The 17,466-nt window shown below is 44.8% G+C and overlaps 1 protein-coding gene across 1 annotated transcript; it reads left to right on the top strand.

Moving 5' to 3' along the window:
• The first annotated feature begins 50 nt into the window (after positions 1–50).
• On the top strand, positions 51–17,459 carry tspan4b (tetraspanin 4b). The gene is made up of 8 exons (XM_071354540.1): positions 51–1,032; positions 2,028–2,097; positions 3,244–3,435; positions 3,620–3,694; positions 10,134–10,229; positions 14,884–14,997; positions 15,421–15,504; positions 16,390–17,459. Exons 2-8 carry the CDS (start codon positions 2,029–2,031, stop codon positions 16,456–16,458), a joined length of 699 nt encoding a protein of 232 aa, XP_071210641.1. The 5' UTR covers positions 51–1,032; position 2,028; the 3' UTR covers positions 16,459–17,459.
• Positions 17,460–17,466: the final 7 nt, after the last annotated feature.

Raw genomic sequence — 17,466 nt, forward strand, 5'->3', positions numbered from 1 at the left:
CAGGCAGAGATCAAACACAGTTTTTCAGGCAAACAACTAAATCAGGGAAAACCCTCTGATGTGATGTGATCACACATGAAACCTAGATATAACAACAACCACTTTTACTAAGATTGATCACTGTAAAGGCAATGTCCTTGGTAGGACATGTTACGTACGTAAGACAAAATGTTATATTTTATCCTGGTCAAAACTCCACTACACCCCTCAACCTCCCTCGACCATTTGTTCAGGAAGATGAGGAAGTGTGTGTGTGTGTGTGTTGGGGGGAGGGGGGGTGCATACAACAGAATCAGAGGAAAAGGAAGAGAAAAAATCTGCTACTATGGCAAATGAATGCCTTAAATGTCTCTCTGCTGAATAGGATAATCTGACAGAGAATGTTTGTTTAGAGAGAGGGAGAATGAGTGTGAGAGAGGAAGGGAGGGCGAGAGAGAGATATGTTGTTAGTAAAGGGATGGGGGTGAGGAGGAAGAGGCGATGGAGGAGGGAAGGCAAAAATAATGAGGGGAGGAGGGGGAGCGAGAGAGAGAGAATAGAGAGCGGCAACAACACAGTCACATCTGGAAGTTATTGAGAAGAGAAAGAGAGAGAACTGCGTTGTCATAGAAAAGAGGGAGAAAGGATAAACAAACTGTAGATGTAGGGATAGACTTATTAAATGTATCAACTGAGTTAAAGATTTAAGGGAGGACAGTTTATCTAAAGGTTGACAAGAATTCTACAGTGGACAGAGAGAGAGGAATTGAGGAAAAGAAAGAGAGAGCGCAAGAAACTGGAATTCTATCCTAAGAACAATCCATACCGAGAGGGGGAGGACAACAAAGAGGGAAAACTCAAATGTAGCTTTCTAATCTGGAGAACCGTTTAAAACAGAACAAAGGGGACTGAATCCAAACATATGTTATTGAGTTGACATAAAATCAACTCAACAAAGAAGAAGACTCAAGAGAACAAAAGAGGATTCCCTAGCCTGGAATTCTTCTACTCATTTGTTTGTATATCAAGCCTGTGGAGCCAACCGTCAGACAGGTACAGTAGGCTTAATTAAAACACATACACACACGTTAAAGGTCTCCACCATGACAGGTATGCCTTGACTGTGTATGCATGAATCCTAGTAATGGCATATATTGATTTATGACAATTTGGTTGTCTAAGACTGTGAATAATTTATATTTTATATAATTTACAGCAGAACTTAAGCCAAAGTAGTTTTTTTCTTCTGTACATCTGCCTCCATTTATGTCCATTCTAAGTGGTGGACAAGTAAAAACGCATAAAATACTTTGGCATTGTTCACACTACCAACATCAATGTCGTTTTGCTTGATCAAGAATTCTCCCCCGTTTTCAAAGACCGCCTCTTATTGTACATCTATTAACAAAGGAAGCACTCCTCTGTTTCATTCTGTTCTAAGTATTTTTAAGTCTATTCTACCACACTATTCTGCACTCTAGCATCAGCATGCCTTTAGAATGAGCTCCACTTCCAGTCGTGTTATGAGTCATGTTCATCCTGTCTGTGGCTGGTCATGGTAACCTTCCACGACCGCCCCACATGAGCTCAATTAGCAAGCACACACACAATTAGCAGTCCAGCAGGAGAAGGGAGGTTCTTTCCTGTGCTCTGACAAACTGACTTCCTGTGTGTGGAACAGGTCACTAGATTCCACCACAGTGACTGTGTGACTTATCAGACCCACTCAGGAACACAGGCTAGGGAGCAAGTCCACCATACATACTGTACTGGTTGGCTAAGAACACTACAACACAGGCACAGACCCCACCGCCCTCCCACACACACAACTAACCACAGACACACCATATAAATACCTTAATAAAAATAACCACAATACACAAAACCATCTGCCACCACAATCACACCTCGAATGTGCTGTATGCCCAAGGTATACTTGAGTAGAGTTAAGTAGATTAAACTTCTCAAGTCTTGTCTTGAACTTGTTATAATCCAATTAGCTTGAACTTAATATTAATATATAGAATACTTTGTTCTCTCTCTGTCAGGATGTCAGCCTCTCGGAGGTGCCTGTGCTGCGTGAAATACCTCATGTTCGTCTTCAACCTCATCTTCTGGGTCAGTACCTTCACATCTCTGTCCTTTGGTATGCCTCAGTTTTTTAAAGGCACAATCTGTACGATTTTCTGCTGTCTAATAGTCATTTACATAAATTATATACAGTACGCTATAACCATTGTTTGAATCTTGAAGAATATAGATTACCAAACGAAGCGGGAGGGTCAGGCTGTTTGATATCACAGATTGAGCTTTTAAACTCCGATTCCAGTTCTGATCTGTTTCTGGTCTTTGTCTAGTCCTGTTTGTGTGGTTCTATTACAGTGTTCTTCTAGCTCTTTTCTTGTCCTGTTATGGCTCAGTTCTGATCTGTTCTGGCCTGTTCCATTCTACATACTTACATACCATAAGAGATTGTAAATTCTGGTCTTAAACTAGTCTGATTCCAATCTGGCCTTGTTCTAGTTTTGTTGTGGTCCTGTTTCTATTATGTTCAAGTTTGGTCTATTTATTTGTCTCCCAAATTAATATATTTGTGATCCCAGATTAACGTGAACTTGACCTTAGGCTGGGGAACAAGTTCACCATGCACCACACGTAATGTACAGTGTTGGCTAACAACACTAGGATGTGAATACAAACTCTGAACTAGATATCATAAAGTGCAAAGTCATAACGGGCCATGGAGTTAAAGAAAGAGAAAAAGGGTCATGATAAAGCCTCTGGTTGGCGGCACCAAGACATAAAACGACACTCCAATAACTCTGGACATACGTTAGTTGGTAGGAACATATGGAAACACACTCAACAGTAAGACTCCTGCCAAATGTCTACTTATGTAGGTCAAGCAGGCAGCATTGATGATTTTGCTCTGCTTTAGCTTTTAAAATGCACAACTTATAACACAGGGTAGCCTTGTCCCATCTGTAAGTGCTTTTACACATGTAAACACATACAGATCTGGGACCAGTCACAAAAGGCAGGGTGAGTCCCAATGCATAAACTTGCTTCCTTTCCCATGTCCTATCTTCTAACTATGGAGGCAACTACTTCTGACAGTTCACTCGGAAATCTAAGTTTGTCCGACAAATAGATTACTTTTGAGGACTAAAAACATGGTTCAAACTTTGATTTAGGAATAAACTACCACTATACGTATTGAGATTCACCGTAAGTCACCTTTTGTGTCTCCTGTCTCCTCTGTAGCTGGGAGGGTGTGGCTTGTTTGGAGTGGGAGTGTGGCTATCATTCACCCAGTCCGAGTTCTCCTCCCTCCCGCTGTCTTTTCCCTCACTCTCCGCAGCAAACCTACTTCTGGTCGCTGGAGGCGTCACCATGGTGACAGGCTTCCTGGGTTGCCTTGGTGCCCTGAAGGAGCAGCGCTGCCTGCTGATGACGGTGAGTCCCCATGACATCACAAAACATGGGTCCACCTCAACCATGTTAAATACCTTTACAAGTCAACTTAGCACAACACACAAAACCACACACACGCACAGGTCCAAAGGATTACATATCTAACCCATCCCTCTCTCCCATCTCTCTCTCTTTCCCATCCCTCTCTCTCTCTCCCTCCCCACAGTTCTTTGTAATCCTTTTGCTCCTGGTGTTGACAGAGGTGACTCTAACCCTGGTCCTCCATATCTTTCACAAAGAGGTGAGTCCAGTCTACCATCCTCCTGGCCACTCATAAAGATCCAGTTTCACCCACTGATGTTTAACAACCCCAACCCCAAAATTTTACCACCATATTACCACTAAATTAACAACCAGTGTTTAAAAAAAAAATTATATACCGATACAGAAGACAAAGGGGTGGTACAGTCTACATTATAGAAGCCTTCTGTACATCTACATTATCCCCTATATCTGTCTCATATGCTGCAAGTATATCAAGGCCCACACTTCCCCTCTCTCTCTCTCTCTCTCTCTCTCTCTCTCTCTCTCTCTCTCTCTCTCTCTCTCTCTCTCTCTCTCTCTCTCTCTCTCTCTCTCTCTCTCTCTCTCTCTCTCTCTCTCTCTCTCTCTCTCTCTCTCTCGGTGCATGCTGGGTGTTTTTGGAGTCTGAGTGTTTGGTGTGGAAAGCTCTATCCTAACTAACTTTCTTGATTCTTTTCTTTACATGTTTTTTTCTATGGTGGAGGGTTAATGCAATATTTGTTTTTGGCGGTATCCAAAGTTTTTTTTTCAAAGTTAGGGTGGAAGAGGACAGAGTAACTTTCCTGGGGGTTGGAAGGTGTAGTGTGCGCAATGGCTTCTCAGCCTAGCGCGGAGGAGACGCTGTCTATACAGCATGGATTCAGGTGTGTTCCTGAGAACGGAGTTAAGGTGGAGGAGGTTCTGCTCGCGGTCGGTGAACAGGTAGGAGCTGAGTTTATACATTCTGCTTCTAGAATGAACAAAGCTGTGGTTGTGTTCATGAAAAGGGCTAATTTGGTCGGTAGGCTAATTGCTAGCGGAATATTTGTAAGGGATGTGTTGGTGTCAATTTCACCTCTCTCTACCCCTTCAACAAGAGTTGTAGTGGCAAATTTGCCTCCGTTTATCACGGATGATCAAATTAGGAAAGAGCTGAGTCGTTTTGGTAAGTTTGCTAGCGGTTTCCGTGTACTGTCAGCAGGGTTTCAGGCAGATGCCGTTAAACACGTTGTTTCGTTCCGGAGGCAAGTGTTTATGTTTCTGAACAACAACGAGCAACAGCTAAATGTGCATTTTAAAGTGAGGCATGGGGAGGGGCTCTATGCAGGTTTTGCCAGCACAGATAGTCTACGGTGTTTTGAATGTGGGGATTTGGGGCACAAGAGCTTTGCGTGCCCACATAAAGGCCGTAGACAAGGTGAGGATACAAGCGCAAATGGGGGAAATCGAGGTCAAAATGCAGGGGGTAAGGAGATGCAGACAGCAGAGGCTGGGCCTAGTCAGTCTAGAGATGGTGGTGTAGATGAGGCTGGGCCTAGTCAGGCTAGAGATGGTAGGGTAGTGGAGGCTGGGTCTAGTCAGGCTAGAGATGGTGGAGAAGCAGAGGCTGGGTCTAGTCAGGCTAGAGATGGTGGGGAAGCACAGGCTGGGTCTAGTCAGGCTAGAGATGGTGGGGTAGCTGAGGCTGGGCCTAGTTATGCTATGGAGGGTGGTGTAGAGGGTGCTGGGTCTAGGCAGGCTATGGATGGTGGTATAGCAGAGGCTGAGTCTAGTCAAGCTATGGATGGTGGGGTAGCTGAGGCTGGCCCAAGTCATGCTATGGAGGGTGGTGTAGATGATGCTGGGCCGAGTCATGCTATGGAGGGTGGTGCAGATGATGCTGGGCCGAGTCATGCTATGGAGGGTGGTGTAGATGATACTGGGTCTAGTCAGGTTATTCTAGTGGATGAGGAGAGTATAGTGGGGAAGTGTAAGAGATTAGGGGGGGAGGAGGAGGGTGTCAAGCGGAAAAGGAAAAAGGGTGTGGACAAAGGCACCATGGAAATGTTGCCTGTTGCTGTGGGTGAGGCCCTAACCAGAGAGAAAGAGCAGGTGGTCAGGGTGGGAGATAGAGAAGAGGAGGAAAGTGAGTCTGAGGAAGAGGATGAGGAGTTATTTTTTTCAGACTCCTCTTCAATTGGCCCGGAGCTGACAGCCAGTCAACCAGAAGGGTCTAAGTACACGTTGAGAGAACTGACAAGGTTCCTGAATGAGACTAAGGGGAAAAAAGTTAATCTTGAGGCTTTTTTTCCTGATTCTAGAAAGTTTGTAAGATCAGTACAACATGCTATGAGAAATGAGGGGCATGGTGTCCTCTCACCCAAGAAACGGTTTAGGTTGAGGAAGTGGGTCACAACAGTGCGTAAAGGTTTACCTTCAGACACTGTTTAAATGTTTAATTTCTTACTGACACTGGGGCTTTTTGAGCTTTCCTATTGGTCTATTTCTCTGCTGGCTTTTCTCCCACTTCTTATGGAGACTCTTTGGGTAGGCTCGCTTAATATAAATGGTGCCAGAGATGCGGGAAAGAGGAGTGTGTTGGGTGAATATGTAAAACAAAAGAAAGTACAGGTGTTGTTTCTGCAGGAGACGCATAGTGATGTGGTGAATGAAGTTGATTGGGGGCTCTGGTGGAAAGGGGCAAGTGTGTTGAGCCATGGGACAAATCTTAGTGCAGGGGTGGCAGTCCTTTTTGCACCGGGTCTGGCTGTAAAAATTTGCTCCTCAAAGGAGGTGTGTAGGGGCAGGTTGCTTGTTGTTAAAGCAGAGATTAACAACATGGGTTTTGTCTTTATAAATGTGTATGCGCCTAACACAGGGAGAGAAAGAGGGGTTCTATTTGGGAGTCTTAGACAGGAACTCTCACAAGTAGCGCCTGAGGAGACGCTGGTGATCGGAGGTGACTGGAACTGTACAATGGATTTTACAAAAGACAGAAATGGGGAAGAGCCTCATTCAGTGTCAGTGGGAGTGTTAAGGGACATCTTTAATCAGTTTGACCTAGTGGATGTTTGGAGAACTAAACATCCAAACACAAGACAGTATACGTGGGTGAAGGTTTTTGGGGCTAGGGTGAGTGCAGCTCGACTTGATCGTTTTTACATGTCCAGGAATCAGAGCAATAGGCTGCTGGGTGCTACCATTCTCCCAGTGGGGTTTTCGGATCACCACATAACCATGGCTCGGCTGTCTATTTCACCAGGGCCCCGGCAGGCATCTTATTGGAAGTTCAATGTAAAGCTCTTACAAGATGCCACTTTTTGCTCAGGTTTCCAGACTTTTTGGGAAAGATGGGGGCAGCGAAGAGAGGAGTATGAGTCTCTGAGTCAATGGTGGGATGTGGGGAAAGTGCAAATTCGGCTTTTCTGTCAACAGTACACAGCTCTCTCATCCTCAGAGGCTAGGAGAGTATTGGGGGAACTAGAGCGGTGTATTAGTGAGATGGAGGTAGAGATGGTGGGGCAAGGCAATGTAGGCCTCCAGGCTAACTTAGCCGAATTACGTAGGGACCTGGGTAGTTTTTTCCAGGTTAAAGCAAAGGGAGCACTTGTAAGAGCTAGGTTCTCCATGCTCAAGGAGATGGATGCTCCCAGCTCCTTCTTCTTTGGTTTGGAAAGACAGAGCAGTGAAGCCAAGGGTATGCATTGTCTACGGCTGTCTGATGGGCGGGTGACCTCTGTGGTGGGGGAGATGCGAGAGCGGACTGTGGAGTTTTATACTGAATTGTATAGGGCAGAAATGTGTGATCCTATGTGTGCTCAGGTCTTGTTCGCAGGACTCCCTAAGCTCTCTCGGGCACAGAGGGATGAAATGGACATTCCTCTGTTGTCACATGAACTGGCAGAGGCCGTAACCCAGATGTCCCCCGGTCGTGCACCCGGGGTCGATGGACTTCCAGTGGAGTTTTACAAAAAATTCTGGGGAACTATTGGACAGGATTTCTTTTGCGTGTTGCGTGAATGCGTCGAGGTAGGAGAGTTGCCGATGAGCTGCCGTCGGGCGGCACTGACTCTCCTGCCCAAAAAAGGGGACTTGTGTGAACTTAAGAACTGGAGGCCTGTGGCATTACTCTGTGCGGACTATAAGATATTTGCCAAGGTCCTCTCTAACAGACTGAAGTCCCATCTGGACTCTATAATACACAAGGACCAGACATATTGTGTACCGGGACGCTCAATCACGGACAACTTGTTCTTGATTAGGGACATGTTGAACTTGTCGAGAGGTTCTAATGTGAACTTTGGACTGGTCTCTTTAGATCAAGAGAAGGCTTTTGATAGAGTGGATCATGAGTATCTGTTTAATGTGATGTCTGTGTTTGGGTTTGGGAAGAGCTTTGTGAACTGTGTGAAGCTGTTGTATGCTGGGGCGTCATGTATGGTTAAGGTGGGAGGGGCGCTCAGTAGGCCTGTCTGGGTGAGACGGGGCATTAGACAAGGATGCCCTCTATCTGGGCAGCTGTACACACTAGCCATTGAGCCTTTTTTAGGACTGCTACGCAGGAGAATGCGGGGAGTGTGCTGGACAGGCATGGAGGTGGTGACAGGAATAGCAGTCTCAGCATATGCAGATGATGTTTCTGTGATGGTCAGGGATGGGCAAGATATGCAGGAACTAGAGACCAGTCTGAAGGTGTACGAGGGAGCTTCATCAGCTAAGGTAAACTGGGGAAAGAGCAAAGCTCTGTTATGTGGGGCATGGGGGGATAGGGCTCCTCCTCTGCTTCCAGGGGGTTTGCAGTGGGGTTGTGAAGGGCTTAAAGTGTTGGGGGTGTACCTGGGCTCGGAGAGGTGGGTCAGCAAGAACTGGGAGGGGCTGTCACAGGCAGTGGTGTCAAGACTGGCCAGGTGGAGGTGGCTCCTGTCCCAAGTGTCATATAGAGGGAGGGTGCTGATAATCAACAACCTGGTGGCATCTTCCTTGTGGCATAAACTGGCTGTCCTCAACCCCCCCGCCGGTCTGCTTGCAGACCTGCAACGCAAGCTGGTGGACTTCTTTTGGTCGGGCCATCACTGGCTGAAGGCAGCAGTGTTGTACATGACCGTCCACGAAGGAGGACAGGGCCTGGTGGAACTGGAGAGCAGGATGGCTGCTTTCCGGCTAAAGGCGGTGCAGAGACTGCTGTACCATACTGATGTTGGCTGGAGGGAACCAGCATGCGCGCTGCTGAGGAGAGCTGGCGGATTAGGGTTGGACCGGCAGCTGTTCCTCATGAAGCTGGAGAGGCTGAGTACAGCAGGTCTCTCAGAGTTTTACTCTGCGGTGCTGAGGGCCTGGCAGCTGCTAAGGCCCACACGAGAAGGGGGTGTGGAGCCTGGGCAGTGGGTGTGGGAGGAGCCTATTTTCCACAACCCAGCCATCCCTTTGAGATCGGTTCAGTCGGCCACCCTGCAGAGGCAACTGATGGCAGGGGGTTTACAAAGGCTAGGTGACCTGAGACTGCTGGGAGAGGAGGGGTGGAAAACCCCGGAGGTCTTGGCGCAACAAACAGGAATAACGTCTCTTAGGCTGCTGGAGAGATTCCTGGAGGAGGTCCAGGAGGCACTGTCTGAGCCGGTAAGGGGGGTGTTTGAGAGGCCAAAGGGAGAGGGGCCACCAATGTTTCCGCCACTGCAGGTGACGGCAGAGACTGGAGACTGGCAAGGGGGTCTGGAGGACTTGTTAGATTTTAACACTCCGAGCCTGGGGGAGTTTGAGGGGGTGGGAGGTAAAGCCATCTACAACCTCTGCGTTAAGGTTAGGAACATTAGAAGCCTAACAGGAGTGAAGGCACATCAGTGGCAGGGGGTATGTGGGGCGGAGAGTATGGTGGGTTTTAGATGGAGGGCGCTCTACAAACCCCCAGTACCAAAGAGGTCAGGGGACCTCCAGTGGAGGGTTCTTCATGGAGCCCTGGCCACTAACAGCTGGTTGGCACGGGTTGATCCGGGAATTGGGCAGGGGTGTCCTTTCTGTCAAATGAAAGAAACTGTGATTCATGTGTTTTCTGTGTGCACCAGGTTAATGCCTTTAATGTCTCTGCTGGAATGTCTGTGTGACAGGTTGGGGGTGGTTTTTGCTGTTGGGATGTTTATAATGGGATACAGGTATTCGAGTAAGGAGAAAGAAAAATGTGTTTTGTTGAATTTTCTGTTTGCTCAGGCAAAATTAGCTATTTGGCTAACAAGGAGAAACAGGGTCAAAGTTGGGGGGATAACAGACCCTTTACTACTGTTTAATGGGATGGTCTCTGCGCGCCTTAGGGTTGAGTTTGAGTTCTATAAACTGATCAAATGTGTGGAGATGTTTGAGGAGATATGGTGTGTTGGGGGGGCTGTCTGTATTGCTGGGGAAGATGTTTTGGATATACGGTTGTAGGAGAGGGTATTGTTTTTGTGTATGGTGATGGTGGTTTGTATCATGTGGTAGATGGAAAGGTGAGTATGGTACATGTATGCAGTACAGGATATTTTTTTGTTTTTTTATTTTAGGGGGGGGGTGAGTTTTAAATGAAATGAGAATGTTTCAATAAAGAAAGACAAAAAGTCAAAAAAGTCTCTCTCTCTCTCTCTCTCTCTCTCTCTCTCTCTCTCTCTCTCTCTCTCTCTCTCTCTCTCTCTCTCTCTCTCTCTCTCTCTCTCTCTCTCTCTCTCTCTCAGCTGGACACGAAAGCGCAGGATGAGTTAAAGGAGGGGATGAAGAATTACATGACAGACGAAGGACTGAAGAAGTCATGGGACAATGTGCAGAAAATGGTAGAGGGGGGATGGGGGTTAGGGGAAACCCACCAATCTCTAGTCTGTTACCTTATATGGTGCTTGTGTCTGTTCAGTGTGGATTTAGTGATAAATCACTTAAACTGACTGACGATGATAGTAAGGACTTACTGATCATACAAACATTAATAACACCTGCTCGTTCCATGACATAGACTGACCCGGGGAATCGAAAGGGGAGGAGACAGGTTAAAGGAATATTTTTAAGCCTTGTATGTGTGCCATTCAGAGGATGAATGATGCAAGAAAATATTTAAGTGCCTTTGAACGGGGTATGGTAGTAGTTGCCAGGCGCACCGGTTTGTGTCAAGAACTGCAATGCTGCTGGGTTTTTCACACTCAAAAGTTTGCCATGTGTATCAAGAATGGTCATCTAGCCAATTTGACACAACTGTGGGAAGTATTGGAGTCAACATGGGCCAGCATCCCGGTGAAATGATTTCAAGACCTGGGGGGGTGTAACTCAATATTAGGAAGGTGTTCAATTGATTTGGCGATGTAGGAGGTGGAACTGCATTTACAGCTGTCAAATCCACAAGCAGCCCGGTACGGTAGGCTATTGCGTACACTGCCATGGGATGCACTGAGTCGCTTTAGACCGATAGAAATCCTTATTTCGTTAAATGATTTTCAATGTGTCATTATTTCTCGTTTTGAACTTCTAATGTGAGTGGGACGGGTGTGGCTTCGTGACAACTACACGAGCAGACGCTTACTGATTTGACAGCACTAATGCAGTTACACATCCGACATCGCCAAAACACCAGGGGTGCGTCCAGTTCACTTGAATGTTTGCTACGTTGTGGAACAGCTTGTACTGAATGACACGTTTCCCCAAAATGTTCTTGAACAGACATTGAGGTACGTTTGCGTTGTTCGGTGGGTGTGCCGGTGTGTGGCTTGAAGCAATGGCTGACGTATTTAAAAGGCAGAGGTGCGTTTTGAAGTCAGAACCCAACCCCTCCCTGTTTTTCAACTGGTCGTACAGTACAGCACAGTATACGTTCAATTTAACATTCTATTATGTTTAATGTAGTGCATGCAGCCCAGCTATGCGGGTGTAGGCGATCCCGGCCTACATCATTAATGGGCCAATTCGCAGTTTTTGTTTTTTGGAAATCAGCTAACTTCCTGCAATTCAACACATTTTGGCATGGTGCAGAGAGAAACATTTGCAGTTTTATAATGCTATTCTACACATTTTGTCTTGAGGCTAAGATAAAATGTTGCAGTTTTAAAGCAAACTTCCTGCAATTGTACACGTTTGCTGTTTTATAGCTCTCCACTGGGCACAGACTTCAATTCAACATCTATTCCATGTTGGTTCAACGTAATTTCATTGAAATGACGTGGAAACAAGCTTGATTCAACCAGTGCGTGCCCAGTGGGCCATCTCATGCTTTTGTTCACATTTTACCATGAGACAGAAAAAATGGTGCAGTTGTACAGCTTAATTTCCTGGAATTCTACACATGTTGCTATCATATGCTATCTAGGGGACCCCAACCTCCAGGTGGGCCCCAAAAAAAACCAAAATGTGGGCCAACTGGAGGTCTGGGACCCGGGGCGTGTGCCCTGCATGCCCGTTCTGTAATCCGGCCCTGTCCCCTCTCATTTCAGGAAAAAGCTGAATGATGGGCTGGAGAAACGTACCCACTCTCAAATTCATAGAGCCATGGATGCCAGAGCGGTATCCTACAAAGCCCGTTAGATCTACTCTGAGTTTTCTAAGCTAACCAGCTTCAGTTAGCTTCACATTCCAGCTCAGGCTTCATCTATACTACAACAGTGGATATTGCTCGGCCGGCTGTAGCTAACTCTAGCAGGCTTGTAACTGCGCGTGCATGTCACACATGGCTAGCCGAACACCAGACTTTTCATTATGACAATGCTGAAACGTCAATCCATGGGCGAGTCAGTGCCACATTTTCAATTGTGCTGAAACCAAAATGAATCCAGAATGCAAAATGCAAATTCAGCAGTGTGAAATAGGCTTTTAGAAGTGCAGTTATTGTATTACTTATCGTTAATACAGTCGTTGGTGTGCTTATCAACTCCATTTCCCCCCACTCCTATCAATAGTTAAGTCCTATTCTATCAATAGTTATTAAGTCATACAAAAGTGTTACATTGCGTGAAGTTGCATTCTGTCATTACTAAATGTGTAATTTGATATTTTAACCAAAACATTTTACACACAAAAAACTTTTGATTAATAAAATATTTAACCAGTCGACTTCGTCCAAAGAAGGGGATGATGCAATCTTTGCCAGAGGGAGGGATATGGCCCTCAACTCGAGGCTCAGTCATTTCATTCTGGGTAAGTGGAGTTAGCCGTGAGTTCTGAAGGATTCGTTGCCATAGAAATGTGCTTGGCTAAAAGATGAGCCACGTTCGTATGACCGGTAAAACCTAGTTGAACTCAAAGTTGACCTAAGCTACCTCCTAACTCCTTCAACCTGCTTCGTTGTATACACCTCGGAACTGACCATCCATTGTTTTACTTTGTTTACAAACATTGGAGTAAAACAAGCTTATTTTTGGGGTGGTTCTGGTGTGGTAAGACAGTTGAACTAAGCTCATGAGGGATTTATAAGTTATATTCTTTAAGAATCAATGGCTACATATCATTCATATATATATATATACAGTGGGGAGAACAAGTATTTGATACACTGCCGATTTTGCAGGTTTCCCTACTTACAAAGAGACGGAATCTAAAACAAAAATCCAGAAAATCACATTGTATGATTTTTAAGTAATTAATTTGCATTTTATTGCATGACATAAGTATTTGATCACCTACCAATCAGTAAGAATTCCGGCTCTCACAGACCTGTTAGTTTTTCTTTAAGAAGCCCCCCTGTTCTCCACTCATTACCTGTATTAACTGCACCTGTTTGAACTCGTTACCTGTATAAAAGACACCTGTCCACACACTCAATCAAACAGACTCCAACCTCTCCACAATGGCCAAGACCAGAGAGCTGTGTAAGCACATCAGGGATAAAATTGTAGACCTGCACAAGGCTGGGATGGGCTACAGGACAATAGGCAAGCAGCTTGGTGAGAAGGCAACAACTGTTGGCGCAATTATTAGAAAATGGAAGAAGTTCAAGATGACGGTCAATCACCTTCGGTCTGGGGCTCCATGCAAGATCTCACCTCGTGGGGCATCAATGATCATGAGGAAGGTGAGGGATCAGCCCAGAACTACACGGCAGGACCTGGTCAATGACCTGAAGAGAGCTGGGACCACAGTCTCAAAGAAAACCATTAGTAACACACTACGCCGTCATGGATTAAAATCCTGCAGCGCACGCAAGGTCCCCCTGCTCAAGCCAGCGCATGTCCAGGCCCGTCTGAAGTTTGCCAATGACCATCTGGATGATCCAGAGGAGGAATGGGAGAAGGTCATGTGGTCTGATGAGACAAAACTAGAGCTTTTTGGTCTAAACTCCACTCGCCGTGTTTGGAGGAAGAAGAAGGATGAGTATAACCCCAAGAACACCATCTCAACCGTGAAGCATGGAGGTGGAAACATCATTCTTTGGGGATGCTTTTCTGCAAAGGGGACAGGACGACTGCACCGTATTGAGGGGAGGATGGATGGGGCCATGTATCGTGAGATCTTGGCCAACAACCTCCTTCCCTCAGTAAGAGCATTGAAGATGGGTCGTGGCTGGGTCTTCCAGCATGACAACGACCCGAAACACACAGCCAGGGCAACTAAGGAGTGGCTCCGTAATTTGCATCTCAAGGTCCTGGAGTGGCCTAGCCAGTCTCCAGACCTGAACCCAATAGAAAATCTTTGGAGGGAGCTGAAAGTCCATATTGCCCAGCGACAGCCCCGAAACCTGAAGGATCTGGAGAAGGTCTGTATGGAGGAGTGGGCCAAAATCCCTGCTGCAGTGTGTGCAAACCTGGTCAAGAACTACAGGAAACGTATGATCTCTGTAATTGCAAACAAAGGTTTCTGTACCAAATATTAAGTTCTGCTTTTCTGATGTATCAAGTACTTATGTCATACAATAACATGCAAATGAATTACTTAAAAATCATACAATGTAATTTTCTGGATTTTTGTTTTAGATTCCGTCTCTCACAGTTGAAGTGTACCTATGATAAAAAAAATTACAGACCTCAACATGCTTTGTAAGTAGGAAAACCTGTAAAATCAGCAGTGTGTCAAATACTTGTTCTCCCCACTGTATATATCCAAATATGGATGTAGCAATTGCAGATTGACCCTTTAAAGGGCCCTTACTTAACCAGAGTCAGCATGCTACTGTAGCTGTTCCAGTAGACTTCCAGCCATTGCGCGAACATTAGTTAGCATTGGCTCGCGAAGATACCTTCCTTCATACTGGACAGACACATAAAAATAGCATCCATGAGTTCATCTGACTCTGCATAAGTAAACAAAAAAAAAGGGCCAACATCTGGCTGGCACTATCGCTTTAAATCTCCTTTGTTGGCTAGAAATGTACATACAGTATCAGTGAGTCTGAGGGGCTGTGTAGTTGCTGATCCAGGGACACATTTTTAGAGGCACATTTTCAGAAAAACAAACAACGATCTGACAGAGTCAGAGACCAACAGAGATAACAAATATGCAATACTTGTTTCTTAGTTCAAGTGCTGCGGCGTCACCAACAAAACAGATTGGTACCCCGTGATCAATGGAACGCTCCCCGTTTCCTGCTGCTCCGGTGGGATGGACCAATGTGTTGAAAGATGGATCGAGGTCAGACCACTTCTCAAATGTAGGGGGGGACGGGGAGGGAGAGTCTGGGGAGTCAAGGTTCAACAGCCTGCGCACAAGACATTTCCCAGCTGCCTACATATCTTGCTAACAGAGTCCAGATCTGCATGTGTGCTCACACTTACAAGAATGTAAAGAATGAACCTGACTGTGACAATACAATTTATTTTCTCAAATGCATTCTTACAACACCCAATTCTCATCAACATGTTGCTCTGCTTCTCTCTAACATCTGTCCTCCACTCTTCTTCCCCCCCTACCCAACCTCCATCTCCCTCTTTGTCCCCCACCCCCCCCCCCTACTGCTCCTTTGCCCTTTTCTCTTCCCCATTTACTCTCACGTTTCCCTCTCCTCCTTCCCCTTTGTCCTTCTCTCTTCCCGCGTTTTCCTCTTCCCTCTCTCAGCCGTGTTATCAGAAGGCCAGACAGTGGCTCCTGGACAACATCCTCTCTGTCCTGGTGTTTGGAGTCTGCATTGGTATTGTCCAGGTAATTACAACATATTAATAGATCAGTCAATTAATCACATTCAATGAGCCAGGGTTGTATTCCACCATGCAGGATCATTGTTAGTCAACTAAATTTGATAAACAGCCAGATATACTTGCATGTTTATAAAGAAAGCTTGAATCTTGCAGTGGTGGAAAACGTACTGAAGTGTCATACTTGAGTAAAAGTAAAGATACATTAACAGAAAATAACTCCAGTAAGAGTGAAAGTTACCTAGTAAAATACTACTTGAGTAAAAGTATCTGGTTTTAAATGTACTTAAGTGCAGTGGGAGAAAAAGTACTAAATTGTCACACTTGAGTAAAAGTAAATGCTATACATCAAATTCCTTATATTAAGCAAACTAGACAGCACTATTTTCATATTTTTAATTACGGACAGAAAGAGGCACACTCCAACACTCAGACATCATTTACACAGTAGTTGTGTTTTGTGAGTCCGCTAGATCAGACAGTAGGGATGACAAAGCGTTATATTGATAGGTGCCATAATTCTGTCCTGCATGAGCATTCTAAATGTAACAAGTATTTTTCTGTCAGGGAAAATGAGTAAAAAAAAAATATTTAGGAATGTGGTGGAGTAAAAGTAAAAGTAGTCAAAAATGTGTAGTAAAGTACAGATACCCCAAAAAACTAAGTATTTTTACTTAAAGTACTTTACACCACTGGAATCTGGGTTATTGAGAATATTGAGTGTTGTAACATATCTAAAATCGATGAACTACGAAACATGAGCTACAAATATTGAATTTAAAAAAAATCTAATCATTTAGGAAACGTATCTGGCAAACAATTCACTTAACCCGGTTTTGTGAAATATAGGTCACCATTTGTATAACTCAAATACATTCTCTTGTCGTTTCAGATCCTGGCCCTGATTTTCTCCCTGCTGATGTACTGCCAGATCCTCCGTGCTGAGAAGTACCTGGACTGATCTGGGACTGGTCCTTCAGACAAGAGAGGCTGAATGAGAGACTCCCTAGCTGGCACAGAGAGTTCATGTAACGTTCCCTTAAGGTTTTCCTTCGGTTATTTGGAAAATAACTTCCCCACAACGATGTGGGAACTAAAAAGTGTTAGCTGGGTCCCAAATGTGAGAACAGGTGCTGGGGATGGTTTTTCAGAACATTAAATCCAGATCATCATTTTGTGATCAATTCTGTTAAGTTTAAATGAAATATATTTTAATGAGCACACACATTTGAAGGGTTATTTTCATCTGGATTGATTGTTCTTAGAACACTGCACTAAAAACCATGGGGCACATTCCAGGTCATCTTCATTGCAGTCATGTTGCTCAGATCTCACAACGCCTGGAGAAGTGTAATTAAATTGTCTTTTAGAGATCTGATCATCTGCACAACACGACTGCAATAAAGCCACTTACTTATCCTGTAAAAGGAATTACATTATTTGTACCTATTGGGGACTACATGCTACTTGTCACTTTTACTATTAGGCGATACAAATGATATTGTTTAGTAGTGAAAATGTAAAGTGCTTGCTCTGATGCCCATGGACAAGCAGTGAGATCTGCCCCAAAGAAACAGTTACAGTACTCTGTTCAACTGCAGCATCTTTTAACCAGAAGTCTAAACTATATGTTTAAAAGTGAGCCTTACCAAAGCAAACAAAATGTAAATCCATTGTAATTTGTATGCTTGTGAAGTGGTATTTGTTTTGTGAACTTGCACATTTTGTAAAATACACTTAACCAAATGTATGAATCTCTGATTATGAATCTGGTAATAGTTCAAACAACTTGTTTCCATATTGTGCGTATGAGGTGTTGTCAGTATGAATTCACTTCTCTCATAGTTCTGAGATGAGCCTATGCTTTCATATACTTATTTCTGTCCAATAGACAACTGAAGAGGTCATTGACTTGCAACAGGGTTCGTCATTATAATGAAATAAATCTCATATCATTATAAATGGGCTA

The sequence above is a fragment of the Salvelinus alpinus genome, chromosome 1, assembly GCF_045679555.1.
Source record: "Salvelinus alpinus chromosome 1, SLU_Salpinus.1, whole genome shotgun sequence".
In the NCBI taxonomy this organism is placed as follows: domain Eukaryota; kingdom Metazoa; phylum Chordata; class Actinopteri; order Salmoniformes; family Salmonidae; genus Salvelinus; species Salvelinus alpinus.

Excerpts from the sequence above, each read along its gene's own strand:
- tspan4b (XM_071354540.1), top strand. The coding sequence starts at position 2,029 with ATGTCAGCCTCTCGGAGGTGCCTGTGCTGCGTGAAATACCTCATGTTC. Across the intron at positions 10,230-14,883 it reads GGGACAATGTGCAGAAAATG|TTCAAGTGCTGCGGCGTCAC; the intron begins GTAGAGGGGGGA and ends CTTGTTTCTTAG. Across the intron at positions 14,998-15,420 it reads GTGTTGAAAGATGGATCGAG|CCGTGTTATCAGAAGGCCAG; the intron begins GTCAGACCACTT and ends TCCCTCTCTCAG.